General features: G+C 41.9%; 2 protein-coding genes and 1 long non-coding RNA gene across 9 annotated transcripts in view; 2 read left to right on the top strand and 1 right to left on the bottom strand.

The window, feature by feature from the left end:
• Positions 1–129: 129 nt before the first annotated feature.
• LOC114066288 lies at positions 130–15,051 on the top strand. Of its 3 annotated transcripts, XR_003573155.1 has the most exons (4): positions 130–238; positions 6,778–6,898; positions 8,825–9,195; positions 14,167–14,238. It is a non-coding gene; the product is annotated as an uncharacterized LOC114066288 (long non-coding RNA). The 3 variants fall into 3 exon arrangements; XR_003573153.1 differs by lacking the exon at positions 8,825–9,195 and having other exon boundaries at positions 14,167–15,051; XR_003573154.1 differs by lacking the exons at positions 8,825–9,195; positions 14,167–14,238 and adding an exon at positions 9,237–9,798.
• On the bottom strand, positions 1,360–17,344 carry SLC25A16 (solute carrier family 25 member 16). Of its 2 annotated transcripts, XM_027900851.1 has the most exons (9): positions 17,245–17,344; positions 16,351–16,443; positions 14,083–14,216; positions 12,754–12,817; positions 6,803–6,924; positions 6,233–6,299; positions 5,359–5,521; positions 4,408–4,476; positions 1,360–2,902 (listed from the first exon to the last, which is right to left on the bottom strand). In XM_027900851.1, the coding sequence occupies exons 1-9, from the start codon at positions 17,315–17,317 to the stop codon at positions 2,746–2,748; spliced, it is 942 nt and encodes a 313-aa protein (XP_027756652.1). In that variant the 5' UTR covers positions 17,318–17,344; the 3' UTR covers positions 1,360–2,745. The 2 variants fall into 2 exon arrangements, with proteins under 2 accessions (XP_027756652.1, XP_027756653.1); XM_027900852.1 differs by lacking the exons at positions 14,083–14,216; positions 17,245–17,344 and having other exon boundaries at positions 2,666–2,902.
• The window catches only part of TET1 (tet methylcytosine dioxygenase 1), a 69,539-nt gene continuing 59,805 nt past the window's right edge, over positions 15,274–25,007 (top strand). For 2 of the 4 annotated variants that reach the window (XM_027900841.1, XM_027900837.1), the window contains exon 1: positions 24,749–24,870. The gene's annotated coding sequence lies outside the window, so the exon portion shown is untranslated. Of the gene's footprint in view, positions 15,316–24,101; positions 24,231–24,748; positions 24,871–25,007 lie in introns of those variants that run through there. The other 2 variants (XM_027900838.1, XM_027900840.1) reach the window with 2 other exon arrangements.

Raw genomic sequence — 25,007 nt, 5'->3', positions numbered from 1 at the left:
CTAGCAAAGATGGACGGGCACAGGTATTAAATCTACTCTTAGTACATCAGTATCACTGATAAATATCAGGATTACCAGCCCAGTATCAGGAAATGATGTATTAAGAGTTTGGTTTTGTATCTCTAATGTAGACAAACACTGGGAAACAGCATGAGCCTCTGCTGTAAAGACAATAGTTTTGGCCCATGGTTGGACACCCCAACAGAAGGATCAAATTCAAATACAGGAATTTTAAAAGGTGAGAACATTCTTAATTTCACCCTCCTTCAGTTTTATTTGGGGTAGTCCTGAAATATATGCAGTAAGCTATATTAATACTGCTTTCCACTGCAGAACCTCTAAGATAAGCATACTTATAATTTAATAGTTATGTGTCACTACTACTCACATAATTTAGTGTGGTATTAAGAGAATACATAAATGCTTTGTACACTTGCTAACCGTGTGTTCTGTAATCTTTCATGTTGCCTCTACATCTCTCATACACTAGAAGAGAAATATCTTAGAATATGTTTGTAAAGCACAAAATACACTTTAAATATCTTTTTGAAGTTATCTAAAATTCAAGCTGTCTGGTGAATCTCTACCAAGAGTCTGGGAAATCCAGAAAAAATATTAAGTTAATCACCAAAAGTTGCACAGAAGTGTTCAGACTATGGTTCTTTTAATTCTTGCTGACATCAGCGGTTGAGAAAAGTGCTTACAACTTTAAGATATGTCAGCACTTTCCAAGTGTAACTGCATAAATTCAAGAATTAATATTAAAACTTCAAAATGTAAAGTTATCCATAGACTTTTAAATTTTATTTTGAAAAATTAATCCCAAAAATGCAGCACAGTTCCATTTACTAGGTCTGTTTTTCACATTCAATATCCAACTCAATTAGGGGACACTTTTTTTGTTCTTTTCCTCTTAAGTGCGAATATATTGGATTCTGCTTTATGCCACCTAAGAACTGCTTAACTTACCACACACTCCTCAAATTTATCCCTTTTAGTGAAATTAAGATGTAAAAGTCTGATCATCCTTAACAGTATTAACATGACGAAGAATGGGCATCCAAGAAGATGCTCATCTGCTCACACAGTAAAACAATACAGAATAAAAGGCACTTTTTTTTTCCCAGTACAGTGGATTGGATTTAAGCTTACTGCAAAGAACTTTAAAAGGTAAAAATTTACTGTGATATTGGTTAGTTTTCCTTTAGGTAAAACTAAAGATCAGATGAAAAATCTTATTTATTGTCTCTTAATTAAGAATGACAATGCATATTTACCTACAAGGGCAAACGTACAGCTAATTCCAGAGGTGTGGATTCCTTCTGGCTGCAACACATACAAACCACACAAAGACATTAGTTCAAAAATTTTAATAAAATAAATTCAGATACATCTCCTTCTCTGTCCATAGCTACATTGTAAATATCAAAGAAATACATACTTTTAAGAAACTGGAGGAAAAAAACTGAGCAACAAAAGTTGGCATTGAATATGTAACTCAAATTCCAGTTTTCATTTGCTTAATTGTGATAAATTTAACAATCTTACCATCCACCACCTAACGTAGCCATTGCCAATTCTTAAAAGACACTGCTAAAATATTTACAATAAATAAATAACTTACAGACAGTAAATGCTTTACAGTTTCCTGAATCAAGTGAATAAAATCAAGAGTACCAATGCAGATCATGTATAAAATAATTCCTTCTGCAAAAAGAATTGTAGGAGGAGGAAAAGATGCCATAGTCTATTGCATACCATGCTTCAGAAACAGTACACACACACCTACAGGCTCCAGCACAATCTTAATTGTCCTTTCTGTTGGATATGGTCCACATGGCCAAGCAAGTCAATGCAGCAAGTCCTGTCTGTCACCCTGGCTGCAGGCAGGGAAAAAACTGTTTACATCAGCTAGTCCTGCAAAGTACAGTGACATACTCAGCCTTCAACAAACTGAGAACATTCAGCTCCACAGAAAAGGTACAGAAAAGCCTTGGAAGATCAGGTCCCTCCCACCTGCCTTAGGGACATCTTTTTTAGCACTTGTCACTCTCAAAGTCACCCCTGCATTTACCTGTGTAGATACAGCATTTTTTTTAGAATAGAATGTATGCCAGGAAACTGGTTTCCAAATTGCAAGGTTTCTAACACTGCAAAATACATCTTGTATTGGTTGAATTGGCTGAAGAGTCTTTCCTATGTACCAATCTCAAGACATAGGCGTTGTTCTTGCATACAGAGAACTTGTACAGGAAAAAGAAGAAAAGAGGCTTCAACTGTGGGTCTGCTGAGTTCAGCTTCCACAGACCTGGCAAGTATCTGAATACCAAAATCATTGCACTATGTTCAAATCCGTTTATTCCATTTAATTTCTGAAGAACAACAGATGCCTAATTACCAGCTTAAAAAGCAGCATAAGTCCTGGAATGGTGATAAAGCTCAATAACTAACTGCTTGGAATCTATATGAAGTGTGGGTGTAATTTTCCAGCTGTCCTTAACATGAATCTAATGAAGCCTAGAAGATCAAGTGCAAAAAAAGTGTTTAGAGCCAACTAATGTTTATTGTGATCTGTCACCTGGTTCGACTCCAAGAAATCAAATGCATTTTGGCAAATAAAGATACCAGACAAGAGCAGGCCCACAGTAACAGAGAGCTTTTTCTAAACTTCAAGTAATTTACTCATCGATATAATCCGAGGATTTGATGGTGTAGTTTTACAGAAAAGTCTTGTAAAGAAAAGAATCAGTTGAGGTGCAAGAATTGTTTCATAAGTTCATATGTGGTAAAAGCCACAGCCTGGGAAGGAATACAACGAATGTAATTTAGAGATAAACCACGGTACAGTCCTCTTCGAATTCCGTGTTGTTGATACACATACTTCAGTGTCTGCACCATTGTACTGCAGAAAGAAGAACTCAAATCATTATTAGATACACATACACAATAGTCAAAATCACTTTCTTTAAATACAAGACACTATTTTTACTTGGTTCTTATGAGATCTGTGGAGAAAACCCCATGGGACTCCATATAGCAAAGTATTACAGTCATCATAGGACTCAGACAGTCTGAGCTTCAGCAATAAATTTGGGCACCAGGGCTGGGAATTAGAACGGACCAGTCACACCTAAACAAGAGTCAGGCTGAAAATATCTGCCCTGAAAGACATTTTCCAACAGGATGGCTACACCTGTTCTGTTGCCTAACTGGCAGGAAGGAGTTGAGAAGCATCAATTCCTTTTACAGATGTAATACAGAGCAACAGAAACATCACGTGGTCAATGTAGCAGCCTCTTCTTGCATCAAACTTTGTATTCCATCCTCCCAGAGCACTCACCCATATAGCCCATCCTTCTAAAGCTCTGCATGTACCACTCATGTTCAGCTCTGTACTCTACACCCTGCCTGTGTAGCTTCTGCCACCACAATGAAGACCTAGTATTTCCTCTCAAAAAGAAAAAGCTAGAATTTAAGTATATATTTGACCTTGTTAAAAGCAGAAATTGCAGTGTATATGCAGAGAGAAATTTTCCTCACAGACTTGTATTGAAACTGAGCAAATAGACACCAAAAATGCAGAAAGTAAACCCCCAAGAACAATGAAAACATTTTTATTTTTAAAGTATCATGAGTGGAAAATAGCCAAGAAAAAGAAAAAAGTAAAGCCTGATAAGGAAAACAGAACGGCCACCTTCACAGTTAAGCAGCATGGAGCTTGTGAAAGGTCACTCAAGTTGCTGTTAGAAAGGTCCAGCTCTCCAGGTAGGAGGTTCACACTGCATCACACTGGATTCACACTTACACAATTCCACAAGATTGAAACTAAGCAAGAGAAAACTGTCCCAGAATTAATCTGGTTGAGGCAATTTGAAATTCAGGAAGTTTTTCCAAGATGAGAGCTGATTTAATACTATTATAATTTTAAGGCTACTATGGTACTTCTGCTTTTACTGAAGGAACCTTAACCTCATATGGAGTATTACCATAAGTGCAAGAAAGGTCATATAAAATTGTACAATGCAAAATTATCTCACGGAACAGAATCTACACTCTGAAACAATTCCATTTCAGTAGAAGCATGTGGTCTCTCTTTTAGTGTTCTTGCTGATATTAAAGATTTCACAAGTTGCATTAAAATAAAAAGAAAATACGTTACTAATACAAACACAGTATTACTAACAAGGTGCCATTGTGATTTCATATATTTTTTAGGCCCAGATTGATAATGGCAGCTTTTGTCTCTGCAGAAACTTCCTCAATAAAAGAATGAAGAAATCAACAACACAGTAGTCTGGGGGTGGGGGTTTTTTGTTCCTTCTATTTTTAAACTTTAAAATTAAGAAACGAACTTTGCTCAGACATCCAAGAATTCAGTTACTACAGATTAAAAACAAAAATACTCACAGGCACTTCTCAGAGTCTGGGAGAACTGCTCCCAGCTGCATTCGCCTGCGAGTTACATCCAGGGGATACCTGCAGGGAACACGTTTAAACAGCAGATCAGCCACAGGGGTGAGGGCTCTTCGAATATTTAGACAAGAACACAAAGAAATCCACGTGCAATCTCCAAGCTCCCTTTTCAGGGAGTCAGGAATCCAGCTCACATTCTCAACACAGCTGATAGATCTCCAAAAAGGGAGACTTCCCCTACACAATCAAAACCAGCAAACCAGACCCCTTAATATTTGGCACTAGTAAGGAAGACGCATGAAGAATATAAAATAGTCTGTAAAATGCCGGAGGGAGAAGACACCTGCATCGAAAATAAAATTAACAGTTTAAGGATTAATAAAAAATTAGATTTGCAATGCAGTGACTTACTGAAAAATTGATGCCATACAAGTCCATTAAATTATTTTATGGGAAAATTAAAATACAACAAGGACAGCATGAGAAAGGAGAAAGCAAGCAAAGTAAAAAAAAAAGCCAAATACAATATCTAAGACTTGTTGTTTTGTTTTCGGTTTTGTTTTTGTTTTTTTAATGCTATGGCTTCACAGGTTATATAGATTTGAAAGTAAATTGGAATAATAAAATTCTGCCAATTATGTTCAAGGTCAAAATTTCTTAGCTTACCAAACAAGCTAAGAAACGAGATTGTTAGCAAATCAGATTCCAATGGATTTCCGGAGATTTGCCTGAATTTGTTTAATTGACTCATAGCATATATCCGTAAAGACCCTGAAGATTAAACAGATAATTAGTAAACGAAACAATAGGAAATAATTGACTTTCAGTGCTTGATTAAGCTGATTTCAAAGCCTTACCAATAACTAGACTTAGATAAAATTGTATTCTCAGATAAAAGTCTCTTTAGAATGAAGAGAGGAAAACCAACCCAGTACCCAAACTTACGATATCGTCTGAGCTATTGCTCCAGCTATGCCACCACACAGCAGATTTACATGTGTTTTCAAAACTAAGACATCGGGGTTATCTAATGAAGGCCGTCCAAGCAAGTTAGGTGCTTGAGCAAGTCCAATGCTCTTTAAGGTACCAAAGGTAAAAAATGAAAAACCTAAAAGGAAATTTAATTTTATGTACTTTCGTAAAAAAGCAAACTATTCGTTGATGCATCATCATCATCATCACAAACAAAAAGCTGCTCTTACAAAATTTTCCAGTTCTTTTAGAAGTTTTTTCTTAAGCAGAAAGAAATAGACAAATGGTATTTTGAACTTCGACAGTAATTCCTGTTCAAATGAATTTGTGTTTGAACATAATGCTAAAAGAACGCTTCAAATAAGCGAGACTGCGAGCTTTAAATTACTGCATCGCTGTCAAGAATAATCCTAAAACCTTTTTAACTGAAGAACATGGCACATCTTTTAAATCTAGTTTAGCTGGGCGGGTGTGCTCCTCGGTTCCACATCACCCGCCGCTTTAGCTGGCGTGAGGATTTACAGGGAAGCAGCCAGCAGATGGAGCCCATGCTGAGGCTCTCGGGCTCCACTCACAGAGCGCTGCGCTCCCGATCTACCTGTTCGGGAGAAACAGCTTCAGGCCTTCCTGAGGGGAAAACTGGGAAGCACGAGAGAACCACTCGTACCCCTCCCTCTCAGTTCCTCATTTCAGAAAAGCAAGGCTTTGACCCTGGAAGATGCTCTTTAAGGAGCATCACTGAAGGTGATTTGGACAGCAGCTGATTAAGTAGGTGTACAAATATACCATGTAAATTCAGTAGTGCACACAACTGCTGGAAGACAACCACGGCCTGGTTTTAACTTACCCGCATACGGTGCCATTCCTACAACAGTTGGCATCAGCCCTCTGTAGAACCCTCTAAAACCACCTTCCTTTGAAAGAAAAACACAACAACATTGGTGGCGAGAAATACAGCAAAGGTCTGAACAAGTTACACGTCTTGATAGAGGCTCCCCTGGCAGCCTGACTGGCACCATCGACCACAAGGGAGCAAACAGGAGGGTCTGCTCCTTGGGCCTGAAAAACTGAGGGGGTCTGGCTCTACAGGAGGTGCAAAATCTACATCCTCATCATAACTGGAGACAGTTATGCATTATGCTTAGCCCTCCTCCCCAGATCTTTTGGGATCGTTACCACTCGTTCTTGAAAAGCAATTTCCCTGCTGTTTTTGGCCTCCCACTTCCATGAGCTTTAACTCCAGCTTAGCAGCCTAAGTAGCAGGAAACATCCAGATAACTTTTTACATTAAAAAAGCTAAATTGCACATTATGAAGTCATGTAATTTGCCACCAAGCCACTATTTTCAATGCAATGCAACATTCTTTAAAAGATCATATTTTGCTTTGACAGGACTGAAGATTAAAAGAAAAAATACCTTTGTGTAAATCATCTTGAATGCATGGATAATTCCCATGTACCTGTGTTCCCCTTTGACTTGGAACGCCAGACGAACTCTAACCATATCAAGAGGGTAAGTACAAATCACTGCTGTAATACCTTTATTAAAAACAAAAACAAAACAAGCAAACAAAACTCACCTAACACCTTATCTGAGTCTAGGATTATTTTGAAAATCAGAATTTCCTTTTGTGGCAGTGAATAAAATAGCATATACAAAATATTTTGCTAAAGAAACACTTAACGTCACTTCAAATCAGCAAACAGGAACACCCACTTCAGTAACACACAAAGCATTTACGTTTGAACTTGGTGTTCACTGAAGCAGCACACCTAGGCCTGGATTTTCCCAAGATTTATGGGCTTGACTGTATTCACCTGAGCAATCTTATTGATGTCCAAAGCTCCTAAGAGTCAGGCTAGTCAAGTGCATCAGCTTTACTGGATTGCAAGCATGAAACCTAAACCTAAATATCAAAATAAATTTTTAAAAAAATCAAATCACCAAATTTAAATGTTTAATTTCAGAAAGGTTGTGTCAGAATTTGGTGTGATTACTGGATATGGATACATGTATCTATCTGCTGCATCTGAAAATACTAAACATACTCTATTGACATACTAAATATATTCTAGTGACATTTAAAATAGAGCCAGGATCATACTGATGAGGAATACTTAACTGTGCTGCACTACTGCATTGTAATAGTTCATGTTACACCAGCACTTATGGTTTAAAATTGACCAGAAAGGTTATTTCTGGACTTAAGATGCCAAAAAAACCCAAATCTTAGGATTCATCCACTTTTAGATTGTTTCAGAACTGCTTAGATGGTGACCAACTTGTAATTTTGGAAACACAACTCCATTACGGAAAATATCAGTTCTAACAGTTACATGAATTACAAATTCTTTCCAACTGCTGCTTTTTGAGGTAAAACACTCACTGGTTGACAAATTCTTTGGAGGGAATAGTTAGAACTGTCAACTGAAAACAGAGGCCATTCTCTGTTGGTACACCACAGTCCCAAAAAAAAAAAAAAAACCAAACCCCTCAAAATTAGGAAAAGGAGAAAAAGAAAGCGAAAACCTTTGTAATTGATACTGTTTTCCAGCAACTGGTCTGATTTAGCTAAACACAACTTTTTAAAATTGGTTCTACAGAAGACAAGCCCACTTTTTATGTAGGCAGGAAACTGTCACTTCCTCTTAAGCTGTAATAGTCTCTCACTGATATCTCTTTCTGTAGGTGTACCACTTCCCTTCCTTTCCACAAGGTCAAGAGAAAACCATAACAGGAGGAATTAAAAACAAACAAAACCCAAGCACAACAAAACTCTTGCAAACAAGCTCTTTATAACTTTTATGCTAGGAGAAAAAAAAAAAAACACACACACCAAAACCCAAACTAAAACAAACTAAAAAAACAACCAAACAAAACCCACAACAAAACACAACTCTAGTAAATTGAATGATCTGACAGAAAATATCAGGGTGAGATGGGGAGAAAAAAAACAAACACCCTAAGTGAGCTATCAAAAAAATCTGACACTGGTCAACTGTCAATTGAGAGCAAAGTTTGTGGCTTTCTGGAGTATCCCACAAGTAATTTATTTCAGAAGACAAAAACATCTCTTTTGGACATTTTGGACAATTCCTCTGAACAAAGAGCAGACATCTGCAGTTGATTTCTGCTGTTGTCTCACTCATAGGGTTCAGAAGTTGGAAGCTGCAAAACACTAAAGAAACTTTAGGACTGTTTCCACTGACCTACGTTAAATCCAATCCCTCAGTCTACAGCCTTTTCCTAATGGATTGCCTGAGATGTCCAGAAATATCATAAAAGAGATGAATTCAAGCATTTTAAATAAAAGTAAAAATAGGGGAGGGGAAAGCCCTTTTACAGAGCTTAAGAGTTTCCAGGAAAATTCATCCTACTTTAGAAAACAGACAACTTTGCCCCCTTTCTCTTTCCAATCATGCACTGCTATCTCTCCAGGAATCTGTCTGAACAAAGACTAGCAAACAGACCATCCAGGAGCTTGGTGAATGCACCACTTAGTGAACACAGTCCAAAAATAGTACAATTTAAAAAAAATCAGATACAGCTGAAAGAAACCATCTGCAGTAGGGATTTAAATAGAAACTTTTTTTTTTATTATTATTATTATTAGAGGGTTTTTAAAATCCTCTAGCCATAGAATCCAAAAAAAAAAAAAAAAGGGATTTCTAACCTCAGCCAAAAAGTTTCTGAAGCAACTGGGAGAAGCACTGTACATGCAAGGGATCAAAGTTTCCTTTGGGGCTTAGGAGAGACACTGTCCTTTCCAGGAGGAATGGCAGCCAGCTTTGGGACACAAAGTCATTGTGGTGAGTCTACTCACTACTGCTCTCAGTTTCCTATACGGTAGGACTTATAAGAAATCAGACCACAGCATCTTAAGGCTGATTCCCTGCCTTGAAAAAGCAAAATCTACTCCAGTTAATGATAGTTGAGCCAAAAATCTCTCCTATGGTTGGTTAAACACAACAGAGTTGGAAGTATCGCAACAATTTGGAGGTGGATCCTGCAATTCCCAGTGTCTGACCTGAAACAATCATAACAGGGGAATGAGGCTCTCCCTCCTTCACTGAATCCTCAAAACAGCAGACTTTTCCACTGCAACTGCTGGCTTAGAAGCCCAGGAAGCCAGGGAAAGACCCTCCCTCACTTCCCATGTTGTCCTGAAGCACCTTTGATCGCTCTTGGGGACAAGACACTGGGTTACACAGACTACAGACTTAGTGACAGTGAAGCACGACAGGAATTAGACTGTCCTTGATTTGCTTCCCAGACTCTGGGAGTTAACCATGAGATTAGCTCTAAAGGGATTTATCTCTGTCTCCTAATTTGCCTGCTATTCCTCCATCCTCAGACATTTTGAAGTAAAAATTAAAAACTATCTGGAGCAAGAAAAAACACAAGTGAAATACATTACAGATATTCAGCACACAAGTCTCCATGATCTCTGCACCAGGCTCTTTGTACTTTATCAGCAGCTCTGCAGATCAAATTAAGCACAGCCAGAGGTTTACAGCTCAAAAAGTGATAAGCACGAGTCACAGCCTTGAGCTGCAGAAGATATGCTCCTTAGCTAGTGTAAAGATTAATTTATCCAGGAAACATCTCCTGAACAAAACAAAGCTTCAGGAACTACACAAGCAGAGAAAGAGCTGATGACAAAGACAGGTTAAAGGATGTCTAATTTACACATCCTAATGTTTCTATATCTCCAATATATAATTCTGCTTCTCTACCAACTGCACCTGAAGACACAGACCACACAGATTCTTTTAAAATGTTGACTCATAGAGGGAACTGTTGATTACACACTATTTAAAAGGGAGACAGCCATTATCCTACTAGATCAGTTCTATTTTCCAATCACTTTTACTGAAAGTAAAAAGCTAAAAGCAAAAACATACTTTCTGTAGTAGCTTAATGGAACTGGAGTTTATTTTAGATAACATCTATTCTTTTTTTGACTTTGCTATTTTGAAGTTAATCAAGTGCAGGGGTGGAAATACACATTTCTGTGTTTTAATTCAGATTTTTCTACTAGAAAATTAAACAAAATTTAAAATAATCCTGTGACTATTTAGATTTATAAAGTCATCCTGTGATGTTTCATTTGATGTTCCTTGTTCATCTGTGTTGTTAGTTGATCATTTTGTTTCCTAAACCCCACTAACCTCCAGGATTTCTCTATCTTCTGCCCAGTTCTGCCTTTCCTCAGAAGAAGTTATACACCATTTATCCGTTAATGAGGTGTTACAGCTGAAATTTGAATCACACAAGACTCAGGAAATTCAGAGTTAAAGTTTCCACAGTAACTTTAACTTGGCCTCCTTAAATATATGCATTACAATAGGTTTTGCTTTTTTCCCCTCTCCACTTCTCCCATCCTCACTGCCTTGTTTTTCCCTGTGGATAAGCTTTTGATCCTGCTTATCAGTTACAGGAGATACTCAGATGTTTCCCACCCCTTTGAAGCCGCTTCAGGTCTGTTGACCACTGGTTCCCTTGGAAACACTGACACAAGCAAGATTTAAGCAGCAGTGGTACAGAGAAGTGAAAGCAGACAACTGTCTGGCTAAAGGGTGCAGAGGGGACAAAAAGGAGAGGGAAACACGGTTCTCTGTTCCCAACTGCTTAATATTGTGTTCCATGGAACTGGGCATGTCCCTCTGCACCGACACTGGGCTGCATCATCTCTTTCACTCATTTAAACTTGCAGGAAACAGAAAAATACCCTTTACTGGAGCCAGCCAGAAACGAGGCCACAGGAGTTAAAGCAAGAAATACTATCACTTGCTTTTAGAAGGTTCTCCTCTTTTGCTTGCAAACCTAGAAAACTTGTGCTCCAGATTTCAAGCTCACTGCTCTTCTCAGTGCCCCCTTCCTCCTCTGTAGCTTCTTGGAATAATCAAAAGAAAGCCTCCCCTCTTATCAACTAAAAAATATCCCAAACAGCAGTTCATGCCACCTAGTAAACAGTAAGACACTGCCATGTGACACTATATACACACTTGACTGTATCCCCTTCACTGCATCCCAGAGTCCAGCTCACCTACTCAGCTCTGGGGTTCCCAAACCCACACTGCTGAGTATCCTGTACTTAAACACACCACATGAAGCACTTCCTTGGATCACAGTACTGTGTGCTCATTTATTTCTGTTACTCTGACCACACAAACCAGATTTAACCAGTAAGGTGCTTAAAACAATGCCAGATGCTATTAACTGATCTGCACAAAGAATTCCACCACCACGTCCAACACTGACAGGGTTAAGCTGATTATTCAGTGCTCGCACAGTGCCTCACAAATCAGGTTCCTAGGCTCTGACAAAGCTAATACTAAGGTTTTTTTGGGGGGAAAGTAAATTGCAAAGTGTTCTCTAACACAGTTAAAGGCAGGGGGGATAAAAAAAGGAAGAAAAAAATCTATGGGGTTTTTTTTCCCCACGTCTTTCAGAAAGAAAGTCAGCCAAGTTCTAGGACATATGTTGCCAAATGGGTTTTGCTAGTTTTCAGGACTCTTCTCATTGTTTCATTTCATTGTCTTTCCTCTTCCTCTGATACTACAAAAGCCAGAATACTTTCATAAGGTCTTCCTAGTTTAACTAAAGGTAGTATTAACAAACTCCAATATTTTTACTACAAAAGAAGTTAAAGATGAATTCCCATAACTACTTAAAGACTGTCACTAGGCAGTATTAAGCCCATTTAACAAAGTAAAAGCACATGAAGAATCACTTCAATTAAAAATCAGTTCCACTATCACTTACCTTTCCCTGTTTTTTCTTAGCTACTTTTGGCTGAATGACTAGTAAGAGGAAAACAAATATATAATCATACTCTACACTGGCAGCTTGCACAGGGGGTTTTCTGCTGCTATTCCTCTAACTGATAAATCAGGGGTTTTAAAGTTCACACACATGATCTAAAGAGCATCGTGACAATCCCGCATTGGGCATGGAAAAGCACAGACATGGCTGGCAAATCCAAAGAACACACCCATGGAAGGAGCTGCAGTTCCCTCTGTTTCCGTGGGCTTCTGTTTGACCTCAAGAAATGGCAGAGGGGCTGATGAGCCAATTCCACCAAAATCTGCAGCTTTGGACTTCATCTTGATGACACTGGGGTTTTGCACTTTTTAAAAGCCCTAATAAACATTAAAAAAACCTGCTTGCAAAAATATATTAAAAGAATACTCTTCAACAAATGGATGTCAAGTAGACAACTGTGTCCCATTAACCATTTACTCTTATTTTTGCTAAACACAAATTCGCAGTAGTTTGACCTGACCACACGTGGAATCATCCTCTAAATAAATATTAACTTTTCAGCAAAAGGCATGTCTGAAATCCAAGTACAAAAACTATACCTGCCATGGATCCAGCCATTAATCGATGCACATGCCCCGAAATCCCAAGTTGTTTCTTTATTACCTACAAAATATGGAACATTTACAATAATCTCATCAGAAAGTGCAGGGAAACATGGCACAAACTTTATCAGCACATTAATGCAAACTCTGTAGCAGGCTGCTAAGAAGTTTACAACGCTACAAATTCAATCCAGAGCACTTAATTACTGCTAAAATACTCTTTTGAACACTGCTGCTGTTTCCAATTTCTGATTAGAAACATGAACATGCTAAAATTCTACTAACAACGCAAAACAAAACAATGAGTTGAAAGTACTTGTACCGTTCACTTCAGGAATGCAATTAATTGTTTATTTAGTTATCATTAATGTGTGTCAAACAAGGCAAACTGAAAACTATCCTTGTAGAGAGCAAAGGACACTGAGCAAAGTTGAAAAGGGAGAAGAGTCAATTTTTCTTCCACACACACTGGATTTAAACTGGATCAAAACAAAAGGAAAAAAGGAGAAGAGAAAAATAGGACAAACAACTCAGAGAAAGAACTTCCTAAGTAACATTACAGTCAGAAGGAAGTTAGAAATTAGTTTCCAGCTTTTTGCCAAATAACAGACTACTTCAGAAGCAATTTCTGCTATAAAGATCATTACATATCTTCTTCCTTTAACAATTTTTTTTCTTTTACACATCCATGTAAAACATCATGAACATTCCCTGTCAATTAACGGTAAAGGGAACTGCTATGATGTCAACTGGTTTCTTGAAATTTGCAGATTCATAAATCATTTCATTTTAGAGCACAGCATGCAGTCTTTTAATCCGCATGACATAAAACATGCACAGATCAACAGCATTTATGCTGACAACCCAAAAAAAAGAACCTACAAAACCCATGACAGTTACTTCTTTGTCTCAGTCTTCTAAAATTTGCTCTTTGGGAAAGGAATCGCAGCTTCAATCTCACAAATAAATACAAATAAAGATGTTTAATTTCACATTTTGTTCCTACTTTATTCACCAAGGGATACCTTACAGTAATAAATAGCAGCAGGCTTTAGATTATCTTTTGCTTTCTTTAAGAAAAAAAGCATTATTCTTAATAATATAAAGGTACAAAAAGGCACAAAAATCAGTGGGAATCTCTTAAAAGTTTCACTGTTGCCCTGACACTTTCAATGAGTATATTCAGATAAAATTAAGCAACCTTAGAAGAAACATGCAGCTAATTAATAACACACTAAAGTTTCAGTGTTATCACTCAGTGAGTCTGTATTCATTGTGGGCAGAAAGGAAAAAAAAAGACAAGCAAAACAAACTAAATTCAACTACCTTTTTATACTGGTCAAAGGCCATAAACTGAATAGCGCCATACGGAAAGATTCTAATCATCATTGCCCCGTTGCCTTTGTACAGCCCAAGGTAACCTTCCTTTTTGGGGACAGCACACAACGTGGAAAACACTCCTGCCAGCAATACAGAAAGAGGGATTTAACACTTGGGGGGAAGGAACAAAAATCAGGCAAACACTACTGACAATCAGAAAGCATGCACAGAAAGCTAAGGCTGCCCCGTGCTGCTCGGTGACTGGGGACAGCGGAGAGCCACTTTCACTGCCCAAACACTGCTGCAAGGGAGGGGTGGAAGGTGAAGTTTTATCAGCTTTCTCACCTCCCAGACTCAGTGAACTCCCTCTGAATTCATGCACTCAGGGCCCAGGCCTTGCCTGGACTGTGAGCAGCCCCACTGCAGGTGCCACTACCCACCCACAGTCCCCTCCAGCAACAGAGGGGAGCAAACCAGCTGACTGCAATTCAGAATACAGAGACAAATACCTTACAGCCTAAAACCACGGGAAAAGAATCTGATGTTGTACAGGCTAAATTACAGACTAAATGCCATCACTGAGGAAATGAAGTAAACAAGCTGAAGACTCTCATTACCTACAAGCTAAACACCTTACACTTCTCGTCCCAGAGCTGCAACAAGAAGCAATCCTATTCTCTTTTAATAGTTGGGAAATAATGCCAGATCACACCAAGTTAGAGCAAAACTTATATTTTCACTATAAATATTAGTTAGGCAAAATTGCTATCGAATTGAATTTCCTTTTTTTTTTTTTTTTAGGAATAAGCTGTGAGACTCAAAAAGTTTTCATTCATATGCAACTACTGAATAATTTAAGAGCTGAACATGAAAAAGGCTTACACATTGATCCTGCTTTCAGGCAAAAGAAAAAAGAGTAGCTGGTGAACTTTCAATTGACATTTAAAAATAAGTATTAATTAGTTTCTGAGGTCCTAAGAATACGAATACATTATTGTATATTAATATATTACATATTACTTTATAGTAAATGTATTTTTAGGATGTCATGCTTATTGCATGCCTCCGAACACACTTATGCTGTGAATAGAATTTCTTTTCTCTATGTTGCAATGAGGAGTTACTGTTTTATTTCTCAGGACATGCTCCCAGATTCATGTGGTATGAACTTCCCAGAACAAGGGCAGTAAAAAAAAAAGGACTTTGATGAACTGATCCATCGTGTCTCTGGACTTACAGGTACCTAATCCACATAATTCTCTCTTTTGCCAATATGTAACATGGATGTGCATTCAAGTCAGACGTTTCACATAATCATCATCTTATCACACCCTAAACAGGGATGAACATTAAATTCCATTTGCCAGTTATGGCATGGTACAAAGCAAATAGAAAATGAGTAATTAAGATCTCAGTTAAACCAATTATTTCACCCTTCTTAGGTGAAATAATCTTCTTAGACTGCAGATTTGAGTGTATACTTACGTGTCTGTTACTAAAATGCCACATTACTTGTGTATCCCTTTTTGCCACAGTGAGGTGAATATATATCCACTGAATTTTGCTTCAAGATTTTCTTTTAAGAAGCATTACCTTCAGTGTCTAAGTTGAAATTTCCAAAGCTTAACTACATGTAAAAAATGCCAACTCAAAACATTTTTTATCCTTGAAAAATCTAACGAATGTTGGAGCAAAAGTTATTCCATAGTTCAGTAGCATATGGCATAAATGCCTCAGATACTCTGCACAAGAGGGCACTGTTACAGCCCTCAGAGAACAGTTCTGAACGTGTGAGTCTGTTCTTACCATGATGCAACACAGACCCCCTTGCACCTCACAGCAGCACAGTCTGCTGCTCTCCTCCATCCCTTGCCACTGTCCAGGGGCCTTGTCATTGAGCAGACCCCACAGCCCCTGGGAACTGGCAGCCACTGCAGCACAGTTTTTACAGAAATGATCCAAGCTTTGATGCTGTGATTACCAGTCTCCTGCTGGCTTCTGTATGGGAAGATCAAGCCTAGCTCTTCCATGCCTTATTGAGGATTATTCTGACATCTCCATCTCTAACACATCAACCAATACCACAACTTACACAGGGCTTTGTTTTCCTTTTCAAACACTAACAAAACATGGCACAGGGCCTGACCAGACAGATGCAACCTTCTGTCTGATGAGCATCTTTTTTTATAAGCCTTATCATCGAATAAATCAACACACCCAAAGCATTCACAGTGCACTCAAACCCACACAGGAGACCCGCAGCAGCCATCTTACCTAGATGTTTGTAATGGTGGTTATGTGCCTGCAGCAAAATCTTTACTCGATCCAGTGGTGCAGTAGTTGTTTTGGCACAACATCCTGCAACACCTTTCCAAGAGGGGAAACAGAAAAGTGACAGGATGCAAAATGTTCTTTAGGTCAGCAGTTAAATTAGGCATTTTTCTAATGTATTTAGCTCGGTTAGGAACTGGAAAAAAACCCAATGACAAGTAAACAGCTTCTATTAGATGTTACAAAGCCCTAATGCCTTAATGAAATGTATAAGCTCTTTTTCCTGTTTACAAAACCACTGTGTCTCTCAGCTTCTGAGGTCACAGCAGAAGGAACTTTCCTGAAAGTTACTCAAGAGTTTTCTGCCCTATTCCCTCCTTCCCTTGAGCAGAACACAGCCCTTGCTGCTCTCCCCAAGGGGTGGGCACGTGTCTGCCGCGTACCCTGCGCTGCTTCAGAGAGCGAGACCCAACAGCGACCGCGGCGTGATGTACAAACTTCAAATAAGCACAACCTCCTCCTACCCCCGGCAAACCACACAGCTGGGACAACACCCTAGAGGAAGAATAAATAGGTTTTTTCTGTAAGAGGTTACTAATGCGGGGCTGTGTTTGCCAGGCTGCCGTGCCACTTCACACCACCTTAATCTTCACAACAGCAGCCGCAACAGTTTGGGGACAGGGACAACCCGCCCTCCCAGAGAGCCCTGACGAGGGTTTGTGCTCTGGGAGCATTGAAGTGGAGACTGCCCGGGGTTCTGACACACGTGCGAGCCTCCGGCGTGCGCTGAGTGGCCGCGCTGCTCCACCGGGGCAAGGGACACGCGAGCCGCCCCCGGCAGCAGCTCCAGCCGCACAGCGGAGCGCCCGCCCGCGGCCCCGGGCACCCAGCACCCACCTCCGGCGATGAAGGAGCGCAGCCAGTAGAAGTCGCGGCGGGCCGGGGGCAGCGCTGCCGCGGGGGACGCCATGGGCCGGGCAGGGCTGGGCGGGGCTGGGCCGGCCCGGGCGGCGGCGGCTCCGCAGCGCTCGATGCCGCCCGCCGGCCGCGCCGCAAGGGCGGAGCTCGGCACGGCCCCGCCGAGCCACGGCCGGGGCCGCCGGGCACAGCGCGGCGCCTGCCGATCACGTCACGCCGGAGGATGGGCTCGCCCGCCCAGCCAAGGCCCGGCTTAACACGGCCGGGCGATCGAGCTCGCACCTTGTGCGCTCCGCAGCGCGGGGCCGAGGGGATTCGCCGTCGGGTGGTACCCCAGGGCATCGCTTGCTGCTCGGTGACAACGGTCATCCACGTCCTCTGCCAAAAATACACGTGTTTAGACCTCTAACCAACACCTTAATAGCTCTAATAAAGCTATACATTTTTAAGCATTTATCATAGAATCAGCCGGGTTAGAAAGCACCTCTGAGATCATCAAACCCAACCCTTGATCCGCTCCCACCGCGGTTACTAGACCATGACAATAAGTGCCACATCCATTCTCATCTTAAAAACCTCTAGGGACAGAGAATCAACCATTTCCCTGGGCAGCCCATTCTAATGCCTGATTACCCTCTCTATAAAGAATTTCTTTCTATTTAAATGTACTTTTACGCATAGAAATATACTTTTTAAGCATCTAAATAGCTACGTCATGCTAGAGCATCCGTGTTTCTTTTGTCTACAATTACATCTCATACTCAGAAAAAAAATTATCACTATGATTACTCATATTCAAGTTTCAAAATGCATCAGAAAAGGAAGTAGAAATTGAAGAAAAAAAATGCAGCATTTTTAGTATCAGAAAGGTCAAACCCAGTATCACCTCTGCAGCTGTCAACATTTCTGGCAATTGTTGAGATTTTCTGCAATGTCTCTGTTCAGCACAGTGCAGAGGGCTTTCCAGGAGGTAGTTAGGCTTGTCCTCAACTCCTAAAAAAAAAACAACAAACCCAAATTCAACCTCTGAATACTGGTGCCTGGTGACATCAGGTGAGAAAGTTAATGCTGGCAGCTTTTCTCTCAGTTTTCTGCAGTTACTCACCTGTTTCTCACACAGTTTTTCCCCCCATACACCTTCACCTGGGTTTGAAGTGTTTCATACACCAACATCCCTTTTTTAAAGTCAGTCTTTCAACATGAAGAAAACACTCAACAAGATCTCCATGCTTTCACAAGTAAAAGGAACCAAGTTCCCAACAAATTGATGGAACATTTTTAATTCCTGCTTGTGCCCGATTGCCTCCAAGAAATCATTTACTTCTTCTTTCAATAGGTTACATTCCTTGAAATTAAGTTTGCTTCAGAATCAGGGACACTTTATTTTGCTCTGTTTGATCACCACATCTTCTATATATTTGGGAAGGGGCTGTTACAATATGCTTTTTTCCCCTAATAATAATTAAAAAAAAACACATTCCAAAGGTAGGCAGATTCTTCCAGAAAATATGGAATAAGTCCTTTATCGAAGAAAACTCTCAAACCTTTTCACATTCTGTAATATACCTGAGAAGTCCCTCATGGGAAAGCAACTGTTCTGTGAGTTATTGAAGCAGGTTTTATAGCCACTGTTAGTGCAGTTTTCTTCAGCCAATTCGTATTCGTTGGGGTTTCTGCTCAGGAAAAGCCTCCTCCTGCCACAGCCACCAGACTGCGTTAACAGCTCCAGCTGTAGGAACCTCATTTACTGATTTCACACAGGAAAATGTTGACTGCACTAACAGCTGAAAGTCATCTAGTTTCCAGAATTTCACCTCAGAGTAGAAAAAAATCGAAAATCACATAAAAGGGCTGTTATTTCTTTGGGATAAAGGCAAGATAGTTCAGGAAGATACTTTGTCAGCCCTAGTAATTTAGGCAAGCGTGCCCCAAGAGTGCAAACTGTTTAGGAAAACAGTAAGAAACTTGCATTGCAAAGCTAAACAGAACATCTTGTATAGATATACTAACACACAAAGGAATTCAGCAGCCAGCTTTATGTGCATAGCTTTGTGGTTTTTTTTTAAATACTTACTGGTATAAAGAACTCTCAAGTTCTGTTTTCTTCTCTAACTTCTGCAGTAGTTCATTTGCACCTTCAAATCTTACCTTTCTCCCTACTGACACTTCATCCTTTTACCTTGAAGTGTTTATGCCCCATACAGAATTTCTCGGGTTATTTCTCTTTTATGACCCATTCTTAAAAGTCAACAGCAATTCTAACGTTGCCCAGGTTACACTCGGGTCTGACACCTCTTCAGGCTTCCCCTGGCAGATTGATGATCAACAGGGGAAGACATTAAAATGAAGATACTTAAGAACAGGGCTGCTAATTTGTAGGAAAAAAATTAAGCAGGTTGGAAGCTTTATCAATATCAATTCCTCCTGATTTTTTTGCTGTTAAAGATGGTTGTTTTCATAAATGTATTTTAAATATTTATCAATTGAAATAGGCTCTCAGGGCTGAAATTAGGTAAGCTACCCTCATAGCAGTGGTTACTGAAAAGATTATTTCCAGTGCTCTTAAAATACTGATATACAGCAAGCTCTGTTTTGGGCCAGTTGTACAAATTACCCTCAGGTGTCATGCCTCTGGACTAGAGGCACTGCAAGGTTTTTTTCCACTTTAGACTTGCTTCTGTTCTTCACTAAATAGTGATCTGAAATAACATCTAGTTGTCTGCTCACTAGTCCCAAACCATATCCAAAACCACCAGAAGTAGAGCTTTCCCCACGAGGCTCAGGAATCTGAGCTCTGTTTTTCCCTTTTTCCTCCACAAAAACTATGGCTTGCAGTCTGGGAGTACTCAAGCAAGCCTCAGTTCCTTGCCAGTGCAGCATCTCGAGCGTTCTTTCTCCCTGTGAGCCAGAGACAGGAATGCTGTCCCGAGGTGAGGGGAGCACAGCACAGGTGGTGTCCTCACCCACAAGGTGCAGTCCTGCAGCAGCAGAGGCAGAGCTTGGTGCTGGGCACAGGCCTCAACCTCAGTCACAGCAAGGGCACAAAGCAGGTCTGGAGTCCATCCAGAGAGGCAGGTGAGGAACAGCAGCAAAGACCCAAAACCAGCCTAAGGCCCATCCAGCAACCAGATCCAGACAACAACCAAGGCCAGAGCCAGGACTCACAACAAGCACACCTACAACAGAGCTTAGACAGGGAAAAATGACCTGCCCAGGCCGGAGCTTAAATGGAGCTACTGGGCCCACGGACTCCACCCTGGGTGTGGGGGCGGAGGAGCCAGCTGAAGCTGCTCAGGGCCATTAACACTTGTTGGCACCCTCAGGACCCTGACAGTCCCTACCCAAAGCCTGTCAGTGAGGTCTTTAAGGAAACAGAAATATTCAACTCATCTGAGTCATTGAGTCTGCAGATACAGTGGTGCCAAATTTCTAGCTAAGCAGGCATCTTCCTTTCTTTCAGATGCAGGTCACTATGTGACCTCTGGTGTCACCTGTCTTACTGCAAAAGTGCTGTAGACTTGAAGCATCCAAAAATGTTGAGTTTGTACATCCACAGTTAACCATGTCTTCCCAGATGCAGTGTTTATCAGCTAGGCACAACACAGTCATTCTGCACTCCTGCTTTAGATTGCTCGTGCACAGTCATGCAGTGATGTAAGGGCCAAGATTTCCAGTAAAAATAGGTCCTCTGCAGGTCAAAAACATCTGATAGGAAACATTTAAAATGAATGCAGTGGGCCTTCATAATGGGTATCCAAAGATGAAATCATGGCCCCTTCTGGCCTTACTTCATATAAAATGGTGTTAATGCTTAAACTCTCTGTGTTCAGCATGCTTTACAAATGTTTACCTGTTCTCAGTGCCAATCAGGCAGGTAGATACTATCTACAGAACCAGGGCCAAGGAAGACTCAATGAGTAAGTCATTGTCAAAACCACAATTGGAATTCAAGAGTTTCTGCATTAAACTCATGTTGTTCAAGACTTTTCTCTTTCAGATACTGCCAACTAACAATGCTGTGGGTGATTTATCTGATCATCTGTATTACAAACCCCAAGGCATTAACAGGGGTTGGCCTGTGTTCAGCTGGGCTTGCAGGCATAGCACGCAGGTTCCTGGGTCACAGCCTGAGAGCAGGCTGGTCCCCACGTCACCCTGGAGTCTAAAATAACAAATTTGAGGGAGGGTTTGCAAGGTAGATGCTTTCATCCATGCTTTGTTATCGCACAAGGAGACAGCCCTAATGTCTCAGCATCATGTTTCCACTATGAGGGAGGCAGAGCTAGTCCAGATAGGCCTGGTTAGATCAAATCTGTCCCTTAAAAAAAGCAGTGTAATTCCCAGAGGTTTTGGTTTGTGGAGGGCTTACATTCAACAACAGTCTAACCTTTCTTAGCTTGGACTGGTGTGCCTGCTGCAGAGTCTGCTCCAGATGACTCCGTAGGACTGATTTAGAGGCAGCACACCTGAAGAGTTCTGTGTCCAGGGCTGAGGCCCTGAGGGCACTAATAGGCCTTAATGGACCTGACCAGCTGTAGCTGGAATCTCCACCCATACCCGGTGCCCTCAGGCCCAGCAGCTCTATTTAAGCTCAGCCATGGCTCAGGTATGGATTGTGTTTAGTAAGAGCCTGGGCTTGGCCCTGTTCAGAAATCCTGGGCCCTCTTTGTTATTTGCTTGGATTGTATGAAAGTTTGCTTATCTCCTGCGTCTCTAGATCTGCTTCTGACCTATAGATTGTGTTCTTAATTCAGTCTCCAATCTGTCTCTTGGAAGCTGTTTTATTATCAGGACTTGTGCCTGGATGTAGATGCCCCCCTGGGCCTGTCATGTTTACTCTGAGTGTGTACAGTGGGGCTGGGAGCTGCTGAGGGAGGTCCTTGTCCAGCTGGCTGTTGCGTGGGGCTCCCTGTCTCTCAGGGAGCAGCTGCCCCTCAAAGCTCCCTGATCTTTACCACAGACTTGGGCTTTGCCACAACTGCCTGTAATGCAGAGCTACGCACAAGTTTGTGCACTGTGTTACTTGGTACAATGGTGTTCAGTTTTGTTCCTTCTGTAGGCAAGTATTGACTTGCATTTTATTCTGGATGAAAACACAGGGAGGGTAGCACTGTGTCAGACCAAAGGTCCACAAGCTTAAAACTTTACTCATGAAAAGAGACAGTAGCATGTACATAGGAAAGGAGGCTTGGGTAGCGTACAAGGCTTTTTCCTCATTGCACTCTTTCAGCTTCAAGTAATGTGTAGCTAAAATAATACTTCTGTATTAACTGGCTTCTGATTAAACTTTCTTCCATTGATTTGTACAACACGTCTGGGCTAAATGATGGGGCTGTTGGGATGTTTCCTGTTCTGTTCTCTCCTTCTCTTGGTAATGGATCCAAACACTCCACTTGAGCACACATAACAGCTTCATTGGCTACCTGTCCCAGTACCAGGATCTCTAGTTTGAATGGTAGGAGCTAAGTCAGAGGCTGTGACTTCCATGTTTCCCTTCACGTGCCTCTGTTTGCATGTAGTGAAAGGATTTCATCCATTATTTTGTTGCCCGGACAGTCATTACTGTGAGATCTCTCTAAATAGTTATATTTAGCTTGTCTTAGTAGGCTGAGTATCTTCCTGTTGCCAGGAAAGATTGTCACTGGTGCTATTTGCTTCCCAGGACGTTTCTTAGTGTTGCAAAAGACCACAAGCATGTTATGTGAAAATGGACAGTTGTTCTTGATTGTCTCCTTGCCTTTAGCATGCTTTTAATGGAGCTGTGATTGCACATGTTGGTGCTTGGGTGCTCCTGTGAACCTGCTTCTTTCAAACAAACCTTGGCACTCACTGCTTTTTGCTTTCCCCAAAGTTCCTAATTTCTCGTTCTGTGTTTTGTTGAAACCCACAACTTGCAACTTATTACCCTCTTCCCAAGAAACACACTCAGCTTATGTAGGGTTTTATCATCAAGTTCCTGTTCCTTCAGCTTCTGCCTTGTGCAGCACTTTCAGAGCAATAGCTCTTTTGCCTCTCAAATCACCTGTTATTTTATCTTGTAAAACAGCTTGTGTTACCCCATCTAGCAGGGCAAGTCTTTGGGATGACAGCCAGCAAAGAGAGCTGGTGCATTGCTGGAATCACCTGCCACTGAGAGCTGATGAGGCAAGTGTTGAAAATTCAGGAGTCTGTGGTATAGGTTTCACCTTGATACATCTGAAGTGTCTGAGCTTGGCTGAGATTCCCAGACTATTCCTCTTTTACTCCAAGGACATACAGGAGAGGAGAGAAGCGGTGGAGGTACAAATTTGTGATGGGCTACCTTACCCAAGGCCACTGAAGGGCAGCAGTGACAATGAGCTGTGCAGATCTGTGCCCCTCCTTCTCCTTTAACACATGTCCCTTAAACCAGCCAAACACTGGTATTTAAAGCATGTCTAGGAATGGATGTGGACAGCACTGCTCCTTCTGTGCAGCAGAAAAGCCTCTCGGCAGGTTCGAATTTGAATGGGTTGGTTCACACTTGAAGTGCTTTATATTGCAACAGCTACAGACTTAATATTAATGAAGCTGTTCTAAAAAAGTACTGCTTGGGTATATTGTTTCACAGATCCCGTTTCCAACATCTGTTTTTCAGTCTGTTAGATTTGGTGGCCTGCTTTCCACTCTGTCAAAGGGCTGCAATGATAACGAGTGGTGGAAGAAGGCTGGGCTGACTCTTCCTCTTACTATACCTTTTTACTCGCCCGATTCCCTCTGGGAAGGAGCAGCAAATATCATCAGTGGCTCTTAATGGATGAGGTGGGGGATGGGGAGAGAGCAAGGCTCATTATATTTTTTTCTCCTTGCAGGAGGGAGAGGGAGGCTTGGCAGCTCTTCCTCCTCTGCCAGCATCTTCCCCACTCTCCTGCGTGTGCTTACTCCGCGCGTGGGATGGCCGGGCCCTGAGGGATGCCGGTGTTTGAGGGTCCTCCTGGGTGGCACATGTATGGACGAGGAGGTTTGGCCCCGGGCGAGCCCCTTGCCCGTCACGGCTCACCAGAGTCTTCCCTCTTCCCGCCTATAAAGAACAGGGATGATCTCAGAGTGCCACCTCCGTGGCTGATCGGGAGGTGTGCGGCGTCAAACCGCAGCCTCCGCAAGTAACGGAATAATTCACCTTTTCTTTCATTACCCTCACTTTCTTTATTTCATTGTTGCTGTTGTCAAATAACCCGCGGCGTTCCCGGCCTGGCACGCCCACGGCGGCTCTCGTGGGCAGCCGTGCGGGCACCACGCCGTGCCCGGTGCCGCTCCGGGTCCCCCCGCGGCGCGGGAGCGTGGGTGGGGGGCGGGGGGCGGCGAATCCCGCTCCGGCCGCGGGGATCCAGGGCGCGTTTTGCCGCCTGCCGGGAGGGCTCGGTGCGGCGAGCGCCCCGCCGGGCCGCCCCCTCCCCGCTCCCTCCCGGAGGGTCCGGCCAGGGGCGCCGCCGCCGCCCAGAGCACGTTTCGCGGCCCGGGGCTCCTCTCCCGCCTGGGCTCGTCGCGCCATGGGAGCCGCTGGCCCGCGGGGGCCCGGGCCGTGACCCGAGCCATGCCAGCATCGCCCCTTCCTGTGAGCCGCGGGCTGGCCGCGCCGCAGCCCTGGTACGTGTGCGGGACGGGTCCCGGGGCTGCCGCGGGCGGGGGGGGGACGGCGGGGACCTCTACTATCGGACCCCCCTCCTTTTTTTTCTTTTTGTTTGTAATCCTTCTGTTTCCCCTCTCTTTCCCCCCTCCCGTAG

Source organism: Empidonax traillii, unplaced genomic scaffold, assembly GCF_003031625.1.
Source record: "Empidonax traillii isolate 1590-97213 ecotype Southwest subspecies unplaced genomic scaffold, ASM303162v1 scaffold754:size369281, whole genome shotgun sequence".
Lineage (NCBI taxonomy): Eukaryota > Metazoa > Chordata > Aves > Passeriformes > Tyrannidae > Empidonax > Empidonax traillii.
The sequence above is the reverse complement of the archived record's forward strand: the minus strand, read 5'-3'. Positions and strand labels throughout refer to the sequence as shown.